General features: G+C 52.4%; 1 protein-coding gene across 1 annotated transcript in view; it reads left to right on the forward strand.

The window, feature by feature from the left end:
• Positions 1 to 20,782, forward strand: part of DIS3L2 (DIS3 like 3'-5' exoribonuclease 2) — a 289,396-nt gene that overhangs the window by 219,955 nt on the left and 48,659 nt on the right. The window contains exon 14 of the mRNA XM_051999603.1: positions 4,675 to 4,908. Coding sequence (XP_051855563.1) covers positions 4,675 to 4,908 — 234 coding nt within the window. The remainder of the gene's footprint in view (positions 1 to 4,674; positions 4,909 to 20,782) is intronic.

Raw genomic sequence — 20,782 nt, forward strand, 5'->3', positions numbered from 1 at the left:
CCCTTTCCTTCTGCAGCCCATTTTACAGATGAGGAAACTGAGGCAGACGGGGTGAAGGGACTTGTCCAAGATCCCATAGGTGGGAGGCGTCCAAGGCCAGATGTGAGCTCGGGGAGGTGAGCCTTCCGGGGTCCGGCCTGGTGCTCTGAGCGCGCTGCCAGCTGCCCCGGCCCTGGGGGTGGCGAGCACTGACAATGTCCCGGATGAAGTGATCACTGGGCGGGAGTCCTCCCCGCAGGCCTCTCTCCAACACAGCCACCGACCTGGGAGTGGCGAAGGCCGGAGCCCCGAGAGGCCGTGACCCGCGGCCCCTGCCTGCCTCTCCTTAAGCTGCTGCTGCCATTGGGAATCAAAGGGACTGGGAAGCTCTGTCCCGTTAGCCCCAAAAAGCTCCCCTGGCATAAATCAGTCCCGGGGCTGGGGAGCCCGGGGTGTCAGCCAGCAAGCACGCGGTCACCCCGCCAAGCAGCAGCCGGGGCAGCCAAGGGCAACAGCGGCTCGGGACACAGGCCTCGTGAGGTCTCAGGGAGCGGGCGCTGCTGCCTTAAGGAGCAGCGGAGGGAAAACAAGCTCAAAGGAGTCTTGGCAAGAGACCGGGAAGGAGGGTCATCGGGAGGCCGGTCGGGGAGGAGGCCGGAGGGAGAAGAGCACATGGGGAAAAAATGGAAAAGATCTGGGGTTTGGTGCTCAGCCGGTCCTCCCGACGGTTGGGTCTGCAGGCCAGACCCGGACGTGCGGCCGCAGGGGAAATCTGCTGACCCGCCTGAGCCGCGGGAGCTTTCCTGGGAAACTCTGCAGGGCTTGAGGGACCTCCAGCGTCTCCCCCCAACGGAGGTGCCTAAGATCGATATGGACTTGGGGGCGTCAGAGGGGCCTGGAGGGGCGGGCAGCGGGGCCACAGAAGGTCACGGTTGGGGAAGTAAAACAGAAAGGATGAAGGGCGTCATCCGAGAAATGTCGGCCCGAGAGAAGACGAAGTGTCCAGAGCCAAGGCCGAGCTACTTAAAAATGTCCGAGTAATTCAGAGGGAGGAACTTCCCTCCCCACTCCCCTATCCCCCCTCACCCCGACTACAAAGAATCTCCTTGAGCTTTTTCCCTCCACCGTTAGAACTAAGCAAGGGCACCTTCTTTTTGTTCCTTCGGTCCATGGCTCCTGAGCTCACTCATGAGCCTTTTGTGGCGCCATAACTGTTGTCATTAGGAATATTATCTGTGGCCACATTGTTCGGTCCCTCGGAGAGCTGTGATTTTGCCCCAGATCCCCATCCCTGGCCCAGACCATGTCTTCAGGAGACGCTCGGGCCGTCGTGGCCCTTCCACGTGGCCACGGGTCCTGGCTTCTGATCTGTCTCTGACCCTGCCGTGCAACTCCGGGCGTTCCTCATGCCCCGGGGCCTCCGCTTCCTTCTCTGTCTGTGAGAGCCTCCTGTCCGGGAGCCTTCCCAGCGTGGGAGGGAAACGGGGACGCCATGCTGCATGTGATGTTACCCCTTTGAAAAAGCGCTTTCAGAAGTAGTGAAAGAAAAGGAGTTTGGTTTTCTTAACTAAGTGTTAGGAGGGAGGGAGGCAGGGAACAGGTATTTATAGAGAACCTGCTGTGGGCCGGCCCTGGGCTGACGCTGACCTGATGCTGGCTCTTTTGGCCTTCACCCCGGCTTTCTGAGGAGCTGCCGCTCTTCTCCCCATTTTACAGAGGAGCAAACTTGAGGTAATAGATTCAGGGGCTTGCCCAGGGTCACCCGGCTCCTTGGAGCCCAAGAACAGCCTCGATCCTCCGGCCTTCCTGACTCCTCCAGGCTCCATGCTCCATCTGCTACACCTGCCTCCCGAGGGCGAAGGAAGCCCCAGATCCTAGAGGCTGTTAAAATACAAATTGGGTCACGCAGACATTTTATTTTGGTTGAGACAGATCTTATCATTTTAAAATAACTGTTAAAAAAATTTAATGATAGTTTGTTGAGTTGTTTCTCAGCCATGTCCAACTCTTGGGATTTTCTTGGCAAAGATCTTTAATGGCTTGCCTCTTATTTGACAGACAAGGAAACCGAGGCAGACAGGGTTACGTGACTTGCCCAAGGTCGTACTGCTGGGAAGGGTCTGAAGTCAGGTTTGGACTCAGGCCTCTGACCACCGTGCCGCCCCTGCCTATCGAGCACTTTGTGCAGTGATTTAACACATGCTCTCATTTGCTCCTCACAACTCTGGGACCTGGATCCTATTCTTAGAGATGGTTTTACAAATGAAGAGACTGAAGAGAAAGGAAGCAGGGGATCTTCTGCTGGAGGAGTTTGTCTGGGAATGTCCTGGTGATGCTGCCCGCATCTCTGTGCATGTCTCTGTTCCCTGGCCTTGGCAGCTCCGCTGCTCTGCGGTTCCGAGACTGTCAGGGCCTTCCGAGTGTCGCCACGGGAGCTGTCCTGAGTCAGTAGGAAGCTAGTGGCCATCCTCTAGAGACCTGTTTCATCTGCGGCCATTCATGAAGTAATTGGGGAAGTGAGAAGACGGGGACGTGATGTGGCCATCAAGGAGAACCATGGAATCAGCATTGCTTAAGTACTAGTGGGTATTGCCAAGAACTGTGCTGAAGCACTTTACGGTCACTATCTCCTTGGATCCTCGCGGCAGTCTGGAGGGCAGTGTTATTAAAACCCCATTTCACCGGTGAGGAAATGGAGACGGCAGGGCTCAGGGCTCGCCCAGGGTCACACGGCTAGTGCGCGTCTGCCGGAGGCGGCGTTGGAGAGGCCTCTGGGCACCCGGCGTCACCACCCGCGGAGTCACGCTGGGTCCTCAGTGCAGATGGGCCCGGCTTGGAGCTCCCGGTGCCTCAGTTTCCTTTTCGAAGCGCGAGGATCCAGTGCGGTGATCCTACTGAAGCCCTTAGCACAGAGCGGCCGGAGCCGGAGCTTCAGGAACGTCAGCTACTGAGATGTAGCTGTTGGAGATCTATGCTGACAAGTAACGCCATCAGCACATTTTCTTCCTATCATTGGGCCATCCCATGGAGCTTACATTCTGCTGGGCAGAAACGAGGAGGGGGCCGAGCCAATAGAAACGTGTAGACGCGGGAGGCAGCCGGGGCCTCTATGGGAGGAAGGGGGAGCCACACCACCAAATAGAGGTAGGAGTAGCCAGGAGAAGGGCCCTCCCCTGTCCTTCCCTCCTTGGGAGCTTCCACTGGGTCTTTGTTGAATGGAGCCATGATCTTTTTTTTTTTTTTTCATTAAGTTTATTTTTAATACACATTGCTTTATGAATCATGTTGGGAGAGAAAAATAAGAAGCAATAAGAGAGGTATGCTGTAGTACCCCAGAATTGTTTTAATTTGTATTTCTCTAATCAATAGTGATTTAGAGCATTTTTCATATACGTTGCTTTAATTTCATCATCTGAAAATTTTCTGTTCCTATTCTTTGACCATTTGTCAATTGGAATGACTTATTTTCTTATAAATTTGATGCAGTTCTTTATATATTTTAGAAATGAGACATTTATCAGAAATACTGACTGTAAAGATTTTTTTTCCCAATTTTGGGCTTCCCTTTTAATCTTTTTTCTGTTGGTTTTGTTTGTGCAAAAACTTTTTATAATGTAATCAAAGTTGTCCATTTTGCCTTTCATAATGTTCTCTCTAGTTTTTCTTCCCTTCTCCAAAGATCTGATGGTAAATTATCCCTTGTTATCCAGTTTGTTTATGGATCATCCTTTATGCCCAAATCATGTACCCATTTTGGCTTTATTTTGGTATGGAGTATGAGAAGTAGATCTGTGCTGAGTTTCTGACATATTATTTAACAGTTTTTCCAGCAATTTTTGTCAAATAGTGAGTTCTTCCTCCCAGAAGTTGTAATTTGGGGGTTATCAAATATTAGATTATTATAGGCCTTGATTATTGTGTCATGTGTCGATGTATTCCATTGATTTAAAACTCTTTCTTAGCCAGCACCAAATGGTTTTGAGGATTGCTGCTTTATAATATAGTTTTGGGTTTGGTATGCTAAGCCACCATCCTTTATATTTTTTTTTTTTTTGTTAATCCTCATGATATTCTTGACATTTTGTTATTATTTTTCTAGTTCTGTAATGTTTTGCTAGTTTGATTGGTGTGGCACTGAACAAGTGAACCAATTTAGGCAGATTGTCATTTTTATTATATTAGCTCTACCTAGCCATGGACAATTGATATTTTTCCAATTGTTAAATCTGACTCTGTGTGTGAGAAGTGTTTTGTAATCGTGTTCATACAGTTCGTGGGTTTGTCTTGGCAGGTAGACCCCCCAATATTTGATTTTGTCTACAGTGATTTTAAATGGAATTTCTTTCCCTCTCTTGCTGCTGAGCTTTGCCGGTAACATATAGAAATGCTGATGATTTGTGTGGCTTTGTTTTATATCCTACGCTTTGCTAAAGCTGTGAATTGTTTCCGGGTTTTTGGATGGTTTTCTGGGATTCTCAGTCTATCATCTGCAAAGAGTGATAGTTTTATTGCCTCGTTGCCTATTCTGATTCCTCTAATTTTCTTTTCTTATTGCTAAAGCCAACGTGTCTCGTGCGGTGTTGAATAACAGTGGTGATGATGGCCAGCCCTGTTTCCCCCGAGTACTTAGTTTTAAGTGGAAATCCCAGGGAGTTCTTAGTAAGCGCCATCCTCTGCCTTCTCCCTTTCTTTAAGATCCTCGACGAGTGGTTCGGCCGGACCATCATCTGCTCCTGCACAAAGCTGAGTTATGAGCACGCCCAGAGCATGATCGAGAACCCGGACCGGAAGTTCCGGGAGGACGAGCTGCCCCCCGTGTCTGCGGAGCACCCCATCGAGCGCATCCACCAGGCCATCCTGGATCTGCACGGCATCGCCAAGCAGCTGCGCCAGCAGCGCTTCGTGAACGGGGCCCTTCGGCTGGACCAGGTGGGGACCCTCTTCCCGGGCTGGGGGCTGGCGTGGGTGGGAGGGGGCGCCCCCCTCTTCAGAAGTGCTTCCCGAGGCCTGTGCAGTCGCCCCTTCCAGGGCCTTCTGTGGATCTAAGGCTGAGCTTTTAAAGAGCTTTTCCTGGGTTAGAAGGGCTCCCGCCCCCTACCTGCTTCCGAATACCTCACCTCTGGGCTGCTGGAGAAAGGGGAGGGGGAAGTGTCCCCAGGCCCAGAGAGTCACTTCCTAATAGCAGTTACACACGAGACTTGAGCTGGCGGACTCTCCTGGGGAGGCATTGCCTGGACCGGTTGGGGTAACATCCCCAGTCAGGGCGCCAGGTCATAGTTGGTCAGGCCGGACGCCTTCCGTCCTTCTCTCCCCACCGAAGTAAAGGCCCTTCCTCCCCTCCTTCCTTCCATCAAGACTATGGCAGTACCGGCCTCTTGGTTCTTTGGCCTTTACCGTGTCCTCCTCCCTTTGTTCCTGAGCTGTCCACGTGATTTTACCAGCTTAATTTCTAAAGCTCTTTCTGTGGGCCCCTCCCTGAGCAGGAACTCCACGGGCTACCGTTTGCTGTGGGATAGTCCTTGGCCAGATGCATAGAGCACTTGTCATGTCATGTCCCTGCCGCGGCCCCCCCCCTCCCCCGACAGGCTTGAGGCTGCTTGAGGGAGGGGCCATGCTGGACATCACGGTGGCCCAGGGTGGTACCAGAGGGCCCTCAGCAGGTGGGCGCACACCTGGGGTAGAGCCCCGACTTTGTCACTGGCCGGTCGTGTAATACTGGGCAGATGACTCTGAGCTTGAGGAACCTCATTTATAAGATAAGGATAATCCTTCTGCTCTGGCTGCCTTCTTTTTAAAAAAAAAATTGTTTTTGACATTGATTTTTTAAAATGTTGCGTTCCCACTTCTCTCTTTCCTTCCTGCCCATCCTCCACCTATGGATAATATCAGTTCTACAGGTGAAATCATATAAACAATATTTCCACATTAGCCACGTGAGGAAAAGAAAATTAAGTAAGCAGGCTTCAGTTTGCTCTCAGACGTCCTCAGTTCTCTCTGGAGGGGGAGAAACGCTCTTTGTCCCGAGTCTCCCTGGGTCTTTGTCTTGACCGGTGTCGCCGAGTCTTTCATAGCCGCTCATCCTTACATTATTATTACTGTGGACACAGTTCTCCTGGTTCTGCTCGGTTCGCTTTGCCTTGTTCACATGAATCTTGCCATGTCTTTCTGTGACTGGGATCATTTCTATACCGCCCCAGTTGTCCATCAGAAGCGCCCGCCCCAGCTTCCTTAGCCAGTCCCCACTTGCTGGGCGTCCTCTTGATTTCCAGTTCTTTACCACCACGGAAAGAGCCGCCCCACAGATTTTTGTGCCAATAGGTCATGGCCTTCTTTGGGATTTCTTTGGGATATGGACTTAGTATTATTGGTATTCCCGGGTCAGGGGGTAAATACAATTTAAAAGCCTTTGGGAATAGGCCCAGATTGTTTTCCAGAATGGTTGGATCGCTTCTAACCTCTTCGACAACATATCAGTGTCCCAGGTTTTCTGCATCCTCTCTTGCATTTATCATTTCCCATAGATTGGGGCTGGTCCCTTGGAGTTGTTTTAATTTGCATTTCTCTAGTCACTGGTGATTGATGATAGACAGCTTTGATGTTTATTTGAAAAGTGCCTTTCATGGCCTGTGACCATTTATCAGATGGGCAATGGCTCAGTGAGGCCCTTATGGAGGGCTCTCTCTCCCTCCCCTCTCCATCTCTCGCTCTGTCTCCATCTCTCTCTCTCTTTGTCTCTGTCTTTATCTCTCTGTCTCTCTGTCTCTCTCTCTCTGTCTCTCTGTCTCTCTCTCTGTCTCTCTGTCTCTCTCTCTCTTTGTCTCTCTCTCTGTCTCTCTGTCTGTCTCTCTGTCTCACTCTCTGTCTCTCTCTCTGTCTCTCTGTCTCTCTGTCTCTCTCTCTGTCTCTCTGTCTCTCTCTTTGTCTCTCTCTGTCTCTCTGTCTCTCTCTCTGTCTCTCTCTCTTTGTCTCTCTCTCTCTGTCTCTTTCTCTCTGTCTCTCTCTGTTTCTGTCTCTCTCTTTCTCTCTCTCTCTTTCCTCTCTGTCACACACACACACACACACACACACACACACACACACGCACTCTTAGAATGAGGGACAGCGTTCAGGGGTTGCCTGTTGGGCCACACACCGGTTTTCGTCCCCTTAGTCGTTCCCGTGCCGGACAGCAGGGCATTCTCGCGTTTCCTCCCTGGTTCCCATCCCCACTTAGCTCAGGGCCCCGCAGCCCCTCCGTGAGCCGCTCATCCGCTAGCGCCTTCCCCAAGAGCCCGAGGCCATCCCCTGTCTGACCTAGGACGCTCTTCCTCACATCCACGCTCTCTCTCGCCAAGGGGAGAAGGCTCAGGCTACATTTGCCTTTCTTTGCATCCAGGCAGTTGGGAGAAGCCATTCCTCCGGCTCTAGGAGAAGAGGGTCAGTGGACGGAAGGTGAATGAGTTTCTCAGACTCGCTAACTGTACTTGGGGCCGGCTCTCCCGGGGTCTCCCTTTGAGTGCCAGGCTTCCAGCTTTGTCCCCGCCTTCCCTCCCACGGGGCTGAGGGCTCTGCCTTACCTGCGGGGCCTCTGAGGCAGCGCCCGTCCCCCTCAGCAGCTCTGGGAGCCACTTGTCCTGTGACCTGTTTCTCCACATGAAATGGGGCTGTCCTAGCTCTGGGCCCTCCCTGCAAGGGCCCGGGGGGTCCGGGGGCCACGTCTGTGACGTTAGCGTCTGCCTGGGAAGGAGACAGCCTTGGGTGAAGGAGAGTCCCAGGAGACAACTTCCGCCGTTCCCTGAACCAAGGGAGGGCCGAGCCAGCCCAGCTCTCCCCGTACAGAGGCCTCTCTGGGACGGCCGTGTCTGTGCTCGTGTGAGCAGGCCCTGAGACCTCCCGGTCAGGCCGCGTGGCTGGGCCCTCTTCTCGTGTGGTTCTGGGGGGTGTCCGGTGGGAGGCGCGCCCTGAGGGCTCCTGCCCGGGCCCGGGGGCCTCCTTCGCCCAGGCTGCCTCGTGGGGCTAAATCATGGCCCTCACTGAGAAATGGAGGCAGGGACGGCTCCGCGATGGCTCCGGGCTTTCTCGTCTCTGGGACTGGGGAGAGCGGACTTTGAGACGAGGCCTTTGTGCTCCTCCGACTGCGGCAGCCAGGCGCTGGGTCCCTCTGTCGGGGGTTGGGAAGGGGCCTGCTGCTTGACTCTCCCTTCGCTGGGGGAACGTGGTGTCACCATAACTGAGGGCCCACATGAAAAATGAGGTTAGGCCCAAGAAACATGAAACAAAAAGGGCTGGGAAAGTCTCCCCATTGTCTCCCACTTCAATTTTCCACTCCACTGGCAAGGAAGTGATGGCTGAGACACAAGAGACGGAACAGCAGGTCTTGGCTTGATAACAGCTGTGGGCCCGTCCAGAATATGGCCCCGAACACGGCTCTCCGGGGTCGCCAGGGCTCCTGAGGCCTTGGAATTCCTGTGTGTGTGAAAGCTCTTTGTGGCAATTTCCTTGTTGCTTTTATTAATGAAGCTTTCACCGAGCCCCCTTGACTGGCTGCCATTAGCGCACCGTGGAGAGCTGAAAATGGAAAACTCCCAGTCTCTTGTGCAGCCGGAGTCGGGCGTTTGGGAAGGAGGAGGTAGAGGGGGAGGTAGGTCAGCAAAAAGTCAGGTACTGGGCCGCAGAGCACATTCCCAGCTGAAAAGCGCCTGGGGCCTCGTCTTCACGTTTTAGTTGCCAGGGGCGGGGAAGGCAGACTGGGAAAGCTCCCGGTGCCCCCGGTTCCCACTGTGGGAGGACCCGGAGCCAGAACCCAGCCACGACTCGTCACTAGCTATTGTTAACAGACTCTCACCAGGTCCGTGCTTTCAGGCCGAGGACAAGAGGGCTGGCGTGGCAGGTGGAGCTTGGGAGGGGACCCCGGGCCACTGAGAGGAGCCACCGTGACCCCGAGTTCTGCCTTTGCTAGGGATGGAGCTTGTTCCATTAACAGCTAAATTAGAGCCTAACTCACAGTCCCCATTTACGCTGGGCTCATGATGATGTAGGTAATGCTGTTGTATAGATAAGGAAACAGAGACCAGAGTTTGAATGACTTGCCTTATGTCGTTTGTGAAAAGATGGATTCGGAGCCCGGACGACAAGGGCCGGCAGAGCTGGCCCCAAACCCTGACAAACAAGCGTATGTTCTACCTTCTCTAGAGAGAGCCCCAAAGACTCGGGCGTGACCGAAAAAGAGAATACGGGGGGGCGGGGGGGCAGAGGCTTCCCTGTGGGCAGCGGCCCCCAGTGGTAGGAAGACATCATGAAGGACGTTCTTCTCCAGAGAAAGATGGGGTCGGGTCACATGGCAAAAAAAGGTGCCGAAATGTTGGGCTGATCGCTGGGAAATGTGAAAAGGCCATGAGGGGATGCGCTCCAGGGCCTTGGGGAGACAGTTGTGGGGCTCCTGCCCTTCTGACCTGGCCCTCCTGGGCGTAGCCCCTGGAGCCCTTCTAGAATCGCCCTTAAATGCAGAGACTCCCACAGGAATAACTGCGTGACTGCACTCCCTGCTGGGAGCAGCCCCCGAGATTCTGGTACACCAAGCGCCTGTAGAAGTCAGCCGCAAGTCAGACGGGAAAGCCCGGCCGCGTGAGGGCGCAGTGGCAGGGCAGGGCTCCAGTGGTGTTTCCACAGAGACGCAGGACCAGTGATTGGTGAGGAGAACTTTTCTGGGTCGTCACATGTACACGAGGATGTGCAGTCGGTGGCGCACGTTAAAAAATTGTTAGTGTTCATTTCTCAAAACTGTTTTAAGAGTCCCCGGACCCACGCCGAGAAGCCTGGCTTTGTGGCATTTTTATTGTGGATTCCTCTACTCAGGGGGCAGGAGCATCACAGGAAGAGGGCTCAGGATCAGAAATTATGGGCAGATTGTGATCTCTGTCAGTGAGAGAAGGCTGATAATGTATCTGGGGCCTGAGGTCTGGCCACACGAAACCCAGGCCGGAGCCTCTTGGGGACCATGTGCTTGTGTGAGAGGGAGCCAGGTCCCTGGCTCCTGGGCCTGTTTTATCATTCCCTCTAGGGAAATTTCCCTTGGGGAAAGTGGGCTGTGTCAATGGTGCCTTTGCTTAGAGGCCCATGAAAAATGCCTGTGCTGAAAGTCAGCTGTTCGAGAAGGGGTCTGGGGTCTGTAACACTGGCTCTCTGTGCCGCGGGGGGTGCAGCACCCCGAGGAGCTTGGGGCCAAAAACCATCTATAGCCAACATGGCTCAGCCAGCGAGATTGTGAGGACATTTGTAACAGAAGTTCCTTCCTCCCTCCCTCCCCCCTTCCTTCCTTCCTTCCTTCCTTCCTTCCTTCCTTCCTTCCTTCCTTCCTTCCTTCTTTCCTTCCTCCCTTCCTCCCTTCTTTCCTTCCTTCCTCCCTCCCACCTCCCCTCTTTTCTTCCTTCTTTCTTTTTTCTTCATCTCTTCCTTCTCTTTCTTCTGACTTCTAACTGAAATCCAAGTTCAGTTCTTTAGAGTACAGGCTCATTTGTAAAATATCATAGACATGAGAATAGAAGAATAGAAGGAGCATTGTCTTACAAAACTACACAAAAGCATGGTGAGTGACACTGAACACAGAAAGCTTAGTGTGATACCTAATAAGCCAGCTCCTTCCTGGAACACTTAGAAATGAAACTGGAAAGGGGGAAAAGGCCCCTGGGAGGAGCCTGGTCACCCTCCCCCTCCCCAGCCTTTCTCTTACTTAGCATCTCTTCTCCAAGCCCTAGTAGAGGCCTGACGTGCGCCTCTAAGTTCTCCACAAAGTTGCCGTGCAAATCTTCCTGCTTCCCCAACTGCGTATGGGCGTGTTGTAGCTATCCAACAATGACAGGCTCCTGGAAGGAGGGCCGTCTGGGCATCCTTGCACGTAGTAGACGCTTAATGTTTATTAGATGGAATTGATGGGGATCCAGATCTGGGCGGGCACGTGTCCCATCCACTCAGTCTGTCACAGTACAGCAAGTTGGCAGACCGGCGTCAGCAAGGCCTGAGTTCAAATGTTCCCTCAGATACTTATTAGTTGCGAATCATTAGGCAAATCACTGCTCGCCCCAAATTCTGCTTCAGTTTCCTCAATTATAAATAAGGGATAACAGCGGCCCTCATAAGACGTGGGTGCTATAGAACTGTTAACTCTTCATCATCATCATCATGATAACATGCATCCTGGGTAGGAAAGGTTTACAGATGAACAGTGAGCTAAGGTTAGGAATTAAGTGGGACGAGAAATTCAAACTAATTCACATTTAGAAAATTAAAGCAATTTCAGCAGTTTTACATTATTCCCTGCTATCAAAGCCCGTCTTTTTTTTTTAATGTTATTGGTAGAATTTCTTTTTATATTTCCTTCCTTTCCATACATATTCCTCCTCCTTCTACCCTGGGAGCCAGTCTGCAACAATGAATAAATAAAGAAATAAAAGTCAGCAGCACATCCATCTAGTTGAAAAGTGCAGACCGTGTATCATCCTTAGTCACCCATTTCTCCAAAGAAGAGGGGAAGGGTTCTTTTTCTCATTTTCTCCTATAAGACCAGGCTTAGTTGTTATAATTCCACAGTGGGCAGGGTCTTTTTGGGGGGCGGGGACAAGGTCTTTTGGGCGGGAGTTCTTTTTATTTCTACTGTTTCCTTAGCTCTGCTTACCACTGCTGTCAAGCCCTCCGTGCTTTATCATTTCTTCTGACATAAGAAGAAATTCTGTCATGCTCAAGTCCCACAGCCCCTCACTATTCCCAGGTGACGGGTCTTGACGCTGGTTTTGCTTCTTTGCTAATATTAAAAAGTGATGTAAATATTTTGCTACCTGCGAGCCTTTTATTCTTATCTTTGACTTCTTTGGGATTATAAGCTTGACTAGCACGTTTTCTGCCTCAAGGTGTGTGGACATTTTATTTACTCTCTCATCATCATCCCATATTTGGGATATGGGAACTCAGAGTAGTTCATCACAGTCATTCTCCCCGGAGTCCACCATCAGGCCTCTCTTTCCACAGCCCTTCCAGCGTGGAACATTGCCTTCTTTTGCCATCTTTGCAATTTGCTATATCTTGTCTGGAAGCTCAGAGTTATTCATATTTCTCTTACCAGTGCGAAACCCATCTTTTTTGGCATCCATATTCTCCTAGGATGCTGCAAGATTCTGACTCATGTCTCAGAATTATAGATGTCCCAAAGGGCCGTGGAAAGATGAGAAGATGAGAAGGCATGGAGTCTCTGCCCTGGAAGGGGGAATTGCCAAACCAGTCCAACCAGCGATCCCAGCAGTTCTCCACGGGATTCTGCTGTGTCTTGCTTTAACTTAATAGGATAGCTAGAAAGGGCCTACAGGAAGCCATTCTTCCCGTGGGAGCCTAATCATCCCTTTCTCCTTTTAACCAGTGCAAAGCAGTCACCACAACAAGGGGGCCAAAAGAGCACAGAAAAGAGCCTCTTTCCTGCTTATTGCCTCTTCTCCAAGCCTTCTCACAGGCCGAGCGCACCGGGAGGGCCCGCTGCAGCCAGTGGAGGTTGGGGTCTGTGTCTTCCCGAGGTTTTCTGCTCAGGCTAGGACGCAGTTGGTGTGGGAGTTCACCTCGGAGCTCAGAGCAACAAAACCTGATCAGCAGAGTGTCCGAGCCGCAGGAAACCCACGCCCTTTATTTTCCATGATTTTCCTTGGACAGATCTCCCCGCCAAAGGCTCTGGGGGATCTTATAATTCCTTCTCATGAAGGGGCCATGGACTCAAGTAAGCTCAGAGTTTTGTTCACTGACCACTGGCTGTTAGCGGAGGTCAGCCCCATTCTCAGCTCAGTTGTGAGCAGTTCAGGAAACTTCACTGGGAAAATGAACTGGATAATCGAGATCCCTGTGGATTCTCACTGAGTTTGGTTTTATTTTATTTTTAATCATTTGAGTGAATTATTCTTTTGATCAGACAGTTGTTTAACAGGCCTATTTGAAGTCTGGGATCTTCAGAAATGAGTCATTTTAGCATTGCTTTGCTGTTGGCTTTAGTAGGACAGCTCAGATCAGCCTGAAGCTGGTTTCCATTTCCTATTTATAGGGAACCTTGGAGTCTTTAGAGCTAGAAGGGCTTTTAGTGTCATGTAGGAGTGATGGGCTTGGAAACAGACCAGGATTCAGAGTCACTGGCTGAGGGACCTTTCTGGGCCTCTGTTTTTTCACGTGCGAGACAGGGACAAAAGTTGTATTTAATCCACTTAGAGTAAGCTACAAGTATGTGCCAGCCGCGGTGCCAGGGCTGAAGATGCGGAAAAACAAAACAAAAATCAATTCTCCTGCGGGGATACGACACATACGCACATAAATACAGAGTAACTTGGGGAAGGCCGGGACACTGCTTAAAGTCAGCACGGGATTCTTTGACTGCCGGGGCGCAGGGCCTGGTGGCTATCCTGTGGGGCTGGCGGCTGGCAGGTGAGTTTGAGGAGAAAGGAGGGGGTGTGAAAGTCAGGTATGGTAACGAAATGTGGAAAGGTCGGTGGGAGCCAGGCTATGACTGTGTGAAGGCAGAAGAGACTCCTGGGAGATTTTACTTAAGGCGGTGATAGGATCATCTCCATGATTTAGGAATATCGAGTACGTGAAGGTTGTATCGGGACAGGGAGAGTGAGGCTCTTGCAGCAGAGTCGGTGTGAGGTGGCGAGGGCCTGCCCAGGGGAGAGGGTGGGATGGATTTGGGAGTGGTTGTGGAAATGAAGGCGATGGATCAGAGTTGAGGAGGCGGGGAGGAGGAAAGAGGACGACTCGGAGCTTGTGAATCTGGAGGTCTCGGAGAACCTTGGTAACCCCCACAGAAAGAACGCTTTGGCGGAAGATGGAGTGAGTTCCTTTGGGGAGTAGCCAAATCCAGCAGGGAGTTGGGGGGGGTGGGAGTCGTGGCTCAGAAGACAGATTAGAGCTGAATATGTGGCTTTGGGGTCATTGGCACAGAGCTGGTAATCTAGTTCTAAGGAGAGTTAAAAGAAATGTACACTGTAATAATGGTGGGGATTTAGTCCAACTCCCTTTTTTTAAAATTAATTTTTAAAAAATGAACAGGCATTTATTTTCTTTTCCTCCTACTTCTTTACCACAAGCTGGGAAAAAAGAAAAAGAAAACTCTTGTGACCGATAGGCTCATTTAAGTTAAACAAATTCCCACATCAGCCGTGTCCAAAAATGTGTGTCTCCTCCTGCCCCTGAATCCATCCTGTCTGTCAGGAGGTGGGAGCTGCTTCCGTGCTGCTCCTCCCAGGGCTTGCCCGAGTCCCGTCCTCCCAGTTCCTCACCAGGAGCTCTTCCCCTTCCTGCCAGCAGATAGCCATCTGCTCAGGATCATCCCGTTTGAACTCAGCGCGCAGGACGGCACCTCCTGAACTCCAGGGGAGAATGATGCCCCGGGTCACCGGCTTGGGACTGGCAGGGCTCCTGACCGGCCAGCCCGGGCGTTTTCACTTAGAGAGCCGGAGCCATCCCCAGGGGCTTTTTCTTCTTTCTCATCCCCTCTTGTCCATAACTGCCTTTCCTCTCTCGCTGGTACCAGCCGTGCTGCTGTGATCTGGAGAATTTGCTCCAAAGTAGTTGATTTCATTCTAGGTAGTTCACTGTGAGAAATGGAGTCCTCCATTTGTGATATCTGCTGATAGTCTTCCTAAAAATCTCTGCGACCTTAATTATCCAAACCTCTCCTAACCCCCAAATTTAGAAACAGCTTAGTGGATGCTGCCGGGGCACAGGGAGACACTTGTTTCCCAGAAGTCTCTCACCAGCCCTTCCCCTCCACGTCTCTGCCACATGGGACTTTAGGAAGGCCCCTCTCCTCCCTCCTCTCTTCCTGAATCCGTCACCCCCTTGCCTCCGTTGGGCTGGGAGTTCTGTTTTTGCACGATTCATTGGGCCAGCCGGAGGTTTTCATCTGAGCAGTTAGGCAGCCCGACCTGAGCCCTCAAGGAACTGCTGAATTTGAATTGTGTCGGGAAGCCAGGGAAATGGCGCCCCTGCCAAAGGAGCATCTTCAGCGCCGCCGGACACGCGTTCACTCCCGTTATCTCCTGGGGGGGAGCGTTCCGGCCCCAGTCGGATTGGCCTGGGGTGGGTAATTGCTAGGAAATCCTGCTGAATATCCTAGAATCTGTCATCTGGATTCCTCCTCAGAAGATGGGCTCTATCTGCCCGGGAGAAATAGCAGAAGCATTACTGGAAACCTTCTATTAGTAGTTAAATGCTAGGGAAAGTATAAATTATTCCAGCCGTGCAGAGAGGGCCTAAGAAGACAGTCATCTCTCAGAAACATTTCTTATTTTGATAAGTTTTTCTCATTTCCCAATCACAGTGTTGATAATTCACATTATTCTAGCGCTTGAAGGTTTATAAAATAATTTGCTCACAACAACCTGTAGAGCAGATAATGCTGGTATTATTTTCTCCGTTTTACAGACGCCAGAATTATCGCTTAAAGCAATAATAGCTGACATTTCTATAGCTCTCCAAGGCTTACAAAGTGCTTCACAATATTCTTGTTTGATCTCCACGATAACCCATCAAGGCTGGGGCTGTCAGCCTCCCTGCGCTCTCGGGGAAGCTGTAGCTTGGAAAAGTTAAGTGATTTGTCCCAGATCACGCTGTCAGTGATTACAGGAAGAGAGACTTGAACGCAGGCCTGCCTGGCTCCTGACATCCTCTCCAGGCAATGCCTTTGTTCCCCAACCCTCTCTCCAGTCAGACCCAACACGGTCACCTCGGCCCAGGCCTCGGGGACTCACTCAGGGCGACGAGAGGCAGAAGTCCTGGAAATAGGGATTTGCAGCTTGTCCTGTCGGGGATCAGGGGGAAGCAGGTCAGATGGCAAGGACGAGAACAGGCTGGGTGGGAGAGCGGGGCCTTGGGTCTGGGCCTGACTCCGTAAAGTGGGCCACGAGCGTTGCTGCTGACTTCCTAATTAGGACAGCTTGCCCTGGGCCACAGTTCTAAAAATGAGTGGATTAAATCCCTTGGAGTGGAGTCTGGAATTAAATTCACTATCTGCCTGCTGAGCTCTCCTTGAATGAAAAAGCACATTAAGTGTGCAAAATGTGCCACGCACTGTGCATGAGAAATCAGGGAAAGAATATGGCGGGGGGCTTAATTCTCTTTCTTTGGGGGGAGCGAGGAGTGACAGACAGCTCAGCCCTCTCAGTAGGTGGAGAGTGGGGAAGGGACTTGCCCAGGTCACTCGGCTGATTAGCGGCCCGGCCGATGTGTGACTTGCTTCCCTCGGTGAGGCTATTGGGGGTGGGCAGACACTGTCCCTGGTCTCCAGGAGACTGGATTTACCTGGAGAGCAGTCTGTTCTAGTTGGGAAAAGTACCATTTTCACACTCATTTTCAAGTTTTCCTTTTCTTTTCATAGAAAGTATGTAGTCATGGAAAAATTTACCTGTTAAACACTTAAAGCTCTGTAGGCATCTCTGTGTATTTTTCCCTCCCTCCCTCTCTCCCTCTCTCCTTCCCTTTCTCCTGCCCTTTCTTCCTCCCTTCTTTCCTTCCTCCCTCCATCCCTTCCTTTCTTTCTTATTCTCTTCCTTCTTTCCTTCCTTCCTTCCTTTCTTCCTCCCTCCCTCCCTCCCTCCCTTCCTTCCTTTCTTTCTTATTTTCTTCCTTCTTTCCTTCCTTTCTTCCTTGTCTTTCCTCCCTCCCTCTCCCTCTTTCTCCTTCTTCTTCTCCTCCCCTTTCCCTCCTCTTTTTCTTTCTCTATCTATTCACTTATTTATTTGGAAGTGTAGTCTCTCCATCTCACCCTGGCTGAAAATGCAGGAGCTACTCAGAAGCCCGGACCCATTTTAAGTGGTACAGGAGCTTAAACTTTCTCTTTCCACTTTGGTCCAGTTGGCCCCTCCTTAGGCAGCCTGATGGTCCCGTACCATTGGGGGCTTGACATTTTGTCCAAAGACAGAACATTAAGGGCCAGAGCCGAGATTTGGAGCCCATCTTCCAGACTCCAAATTCAGCGCTCTATGCTTCTGTAACCACCTTTTTTTTTTTTTGAGAAGGGACACAGGGTGGGGGTTTCTTGCACTGCTGTTCTTTGGGGTCTGGTTTCTTCTTGGATCCATTCTCCTCTGAGTCAGGGGTCAAAGGGATGCCCAATAAGAGAAAGCCCTCAATGGGCTTTGGGCTGCCAACTTGAACGACCTCCTCTGGCCTAGAATTGCAGTGGTTTGCTTTGGTTTGATTTTGTGACGTTCCTTGCCCACAAGTTTGATGAGGTTATGAATATCATGTTTTTTAACTCGATAAAATAATATTTAGACACTTGAGAGAATGTCATAGAACTAAGGCCCAAATCACTGCTTCGAGGCGCACTGGATAGAGCACTCACTCCCCTAGAGCTGAGTTCAACCCCAGATGCTGACTAGTGATTTGACCTTGTTGCCCCTTCCCCCTTCCTCCCTCTTTCTCCCCCTCACCTGCCAAGGTTATAGAAATGTGGAGTGCTATATTTGGAGGGCCTGGCTTCAAGTCTGGTCCCTGTTCCTTAGCATTTGGGTCTTTGGCTATATCTGCTGCCTTCTCGGGTTTGCCTCAGGTTTGCACGAGACCCCCCCAGGGTCTCACTCCAGCTTTAAGTCTGCGAGCTTCCAAGGCCACAGCCTTCTGCGAGAGGACCCGTGGCAAATGCTGAGAGCAAGTGCAAGGCAAGCTCAGAACAAGTATGGCGTCCTCCCTTCGGAGCAGGTCAGGGCCACAGCCGCAACAGGAAAAAGCGTTTTCTTTAAAAACGGAAACTGGCACTTCACCCTGAGAACGTACGAAGAGACCTTGGCAGAGGTTCTCAACTGCTTCTCTTTCCACTGTGGAATGAATTCTGGCTGCCTGGGGGGAAAATTCTTCTGGGGGATTAATGGGGGACGGAGAGGAAGTTGAGGCTCCTGGGGAGGATCCTCCCCAGGTGGTCCCGGGTTCTGTTGGAGGAGCAGCAGGGATGGCAGAGCTGGTCGGCAGGACATCTTCCTGGGGTCCAGCAGAGACTAGATGTCTGGAAGTTCATCGAGCCCGGAGAGGTCTTGTGGGTGCTGTTGTCCCTCCTTTGGCTGTTCCTCCCTCAGCCCCAGTGCCGGGGCCTGCCCTCGGAGCCCGTCCTCCAGTGTACCCTTCCTCCTTGGACTGGCAGCTCCTCGTGGGCAGGCCCTGCTTTCCCCTTCTTTGGGTCCGCATTAGCACAGAGCATGCTGGCTTCAGAGACGCTTGGTGACTCCCCACCTTTCCACCCCTCCGGCCCTTCTGGGTGGTCCTCTCTGCCCCCGGCGTCCCCCAGAACACGAGGCTCAGTAAGTAGCCGGCCCTAGGCACTTTCTGAGCCCCAAAGATTCCCCTGCTGTGAGCCCGAAGCCGAGGCTCGGTGGAGCTGGGCCCCTGCCCGGCCTGCCCTCAAAGCCCCCTCAGCCGGACAGGAAGGCCCGCCCGGAGTAGCCGGGGCCTTCGTGGGCTTCTCTCACGGGGGTTTCATTGTAGCAGCGCTCGCCCCAAGACTCGGGGCTTTGTCATTGGCAGTGGGTTTTCATTTGATTCCCAAAATAAGCCTGGGAGGGAGGCAGGGCTGCTTTTGCTGTTTCCAATTTATAGACTGAGGGAGTTTACACCCAGGTTGAGGGATTTGCTCAAGGCCTTATGGGTAGCAAGTGAACTAAGAAGCGGAAGGGACCAGAGAGAGTATCTGAGCTGAAGCCTCTCGGGCAAGGACCGGCTCACGAGCATCACGAATGGCACATTGCACATAACGTCATTTTTTAGAATCTAGTTTGATTTTGCTGAATTTTTCTTTTCTTTAAGAAATAATGTGCTCCTGAGGAGGGACGCTCTGCGAAGGAGGGAGGGTGCTAGGAGGGAGAATCTAGGCAACATAAAAACCAAAGATAACAAGAAAAATCCATTTAAAAACCGGCCCCACCAACGTCAGCAAGTGTGTCTGATTTAGATAAGAAATCAAGACTGTCCCGGGGAGAGTTGACCCTTTCGAAAAATAGATTTCACATTTTAGGAATTTACTTATGGGAAACAGGATTTTAAATCAATCTATGACCTTTGACCTTCCCTTGGAAAGTAGCACAGGGGGAGGGGCCCAGATGACAAGAGGAAAACCTTAAGAAAAACCCTGATAAAACCTTCAGCTGTTGAACTAAGTATTGGGGGAAAATGGAACCTCGCACAGGATGTGAGTGACAAGCCAGTGACTCACCCAATCATGTTTTAATCTGATATTCAAAAACAATGGTTAGCGGGGCAGCTTCTGCTGGGAGCCGTCCCTCTAAGTGGGCCTGCTGGAAGCGGGTGGGATGAAAGGCCGGGGAGGGGACTGCCCCGGTGTAGCCGAGAGAGCGGATCCCAAGGGTCTCCGGGCCGGGCTGGAAGGGCGATCCGCACGGCGGCAGTGCGGCGCGGTGGTGAGCGCCCCGGGAGCCGCGCCAGCAGAACAAGGGCTTCCAGTCCTGGCGCAGTTGGGCTAACATTCGTCTTCTTCTCCCCCCTCCCCTCGGCCTTTGCAGCTTGTAAAGGAGAGACTTCGCTGCCAGCGCTTTTGAAAGCGTTCCTGTCAGTGATCGATGAGGCAGCTTTCTTTAACTTCAAAGGGAAAGAGCCCGGCAGGGGAATGCGGCCGGGGGAGGAGGAGCCCCGGCGGCGTGACCCCGCCGTCCTGGGAGGCACCCTGGAGACCACCCCTGCTGGCGGAGGCAAAGCCCTCCACAATGGCTCTCGCAGTAAATCATGCGGAAGCCTCGGGACACATTTGTGTCCGATTTTCAATGGGCCTCGATCATGTCGCTAACTATCTCGCCAGCCGTTTGCCCCGGTTCCCATTCCTTCAAAGGCTCAGAGTCCTGGCTGCTCCAGGCCACATAATGGAGCCTTTGCCCGTTGGGGCCGGAGCGCGATGGGCTTTTCCCATTTCCGTAGCGAATCCTGTGAAAGGTGACCTCTCAGCCAGAGCGGCCATTGTCGCTCCCTACTCTGTCCGGTGCCTGAGTGGTGGGGGGCCGCATTGTGAGCCGTCCGGGCGGCTTCTAATTCGGTCACCCCACTGACCCCGGCTGCTCCCGGGCTGCCTGGGGCTTCCCTCCTGGGCCTCCTTTCTGGCTGTGGGGATGCCGAGGCTCCCAGATAACCCACGAAGGTCAGCGGCCGTCGGTTTTCACAAACAGATGGACGCAGGAAGGCCGGATGGTTGAAGGCTCCTTCAGAGTCTTCCGAGGGTCATAGAGCACAGCCTTAGGAGGGAGAGAGGCCTCAGATCTCTGCGCCTGTAGAACAGCCTGACCTCTCTGGGGGCCCCCTCCTCCTCCTCTGGTGTCTCCCGGGTTTGGGGCTGAGAAAGCGCTTCCTCCCGTGAGGCTTCCCTGCAGGGTCCCCCAGGCCGGGGGCGGCCCACTCTGTGTCTGTGCTCGATCGTTAGCTAGGAAGAGGAGGGGGGAGCCGAGCCCCCAAACTGCCCCACACCCGGCTCCCCTGCCTGGCTCTCGGTCTCAGCCCTTCCTCCCGAGGCCACCGGGCCCTCTCCTTGCCACCAACTCAGTTCCGCTTTGCGTTTCTCTTTCATCCTTCCGTTCCCTAGGTTTCTGTCACTAGCGGCCAGTAAACCTGCTTCGTAAGGGGGCACCTGCAGGCCCGAGCCCGTGGTGGGTGCCCATCAGTACCTGCTCCAGAGAATCGGGGAGACTCGTGTGGGGAGAACCGCTTCTTTCTGCCATTTCTTTTGAGGGGAATAAATAGAGACCTTGGCGGGTCACCCAGAGAGGAGCCGGACAATGGCATTAAAGGCCAGGCCCCAGGCCCAGCCGAG

Source organism: Antechinus flavipes, chromosome 4 (genome assembly GCF_016432865.1).
Source record: "Antechinus flavipes isolate AdamAnt ecotype Samford, QLD, Australia chromosome 4, AdamAnt_v2, whole genome shotgun sequence".
NCBI lineage: Eukaryota > Metazoa > Chordata > Mammalia > Dasyuromorphia > Dasyuridae > Antechinus > Antechinus flavipes.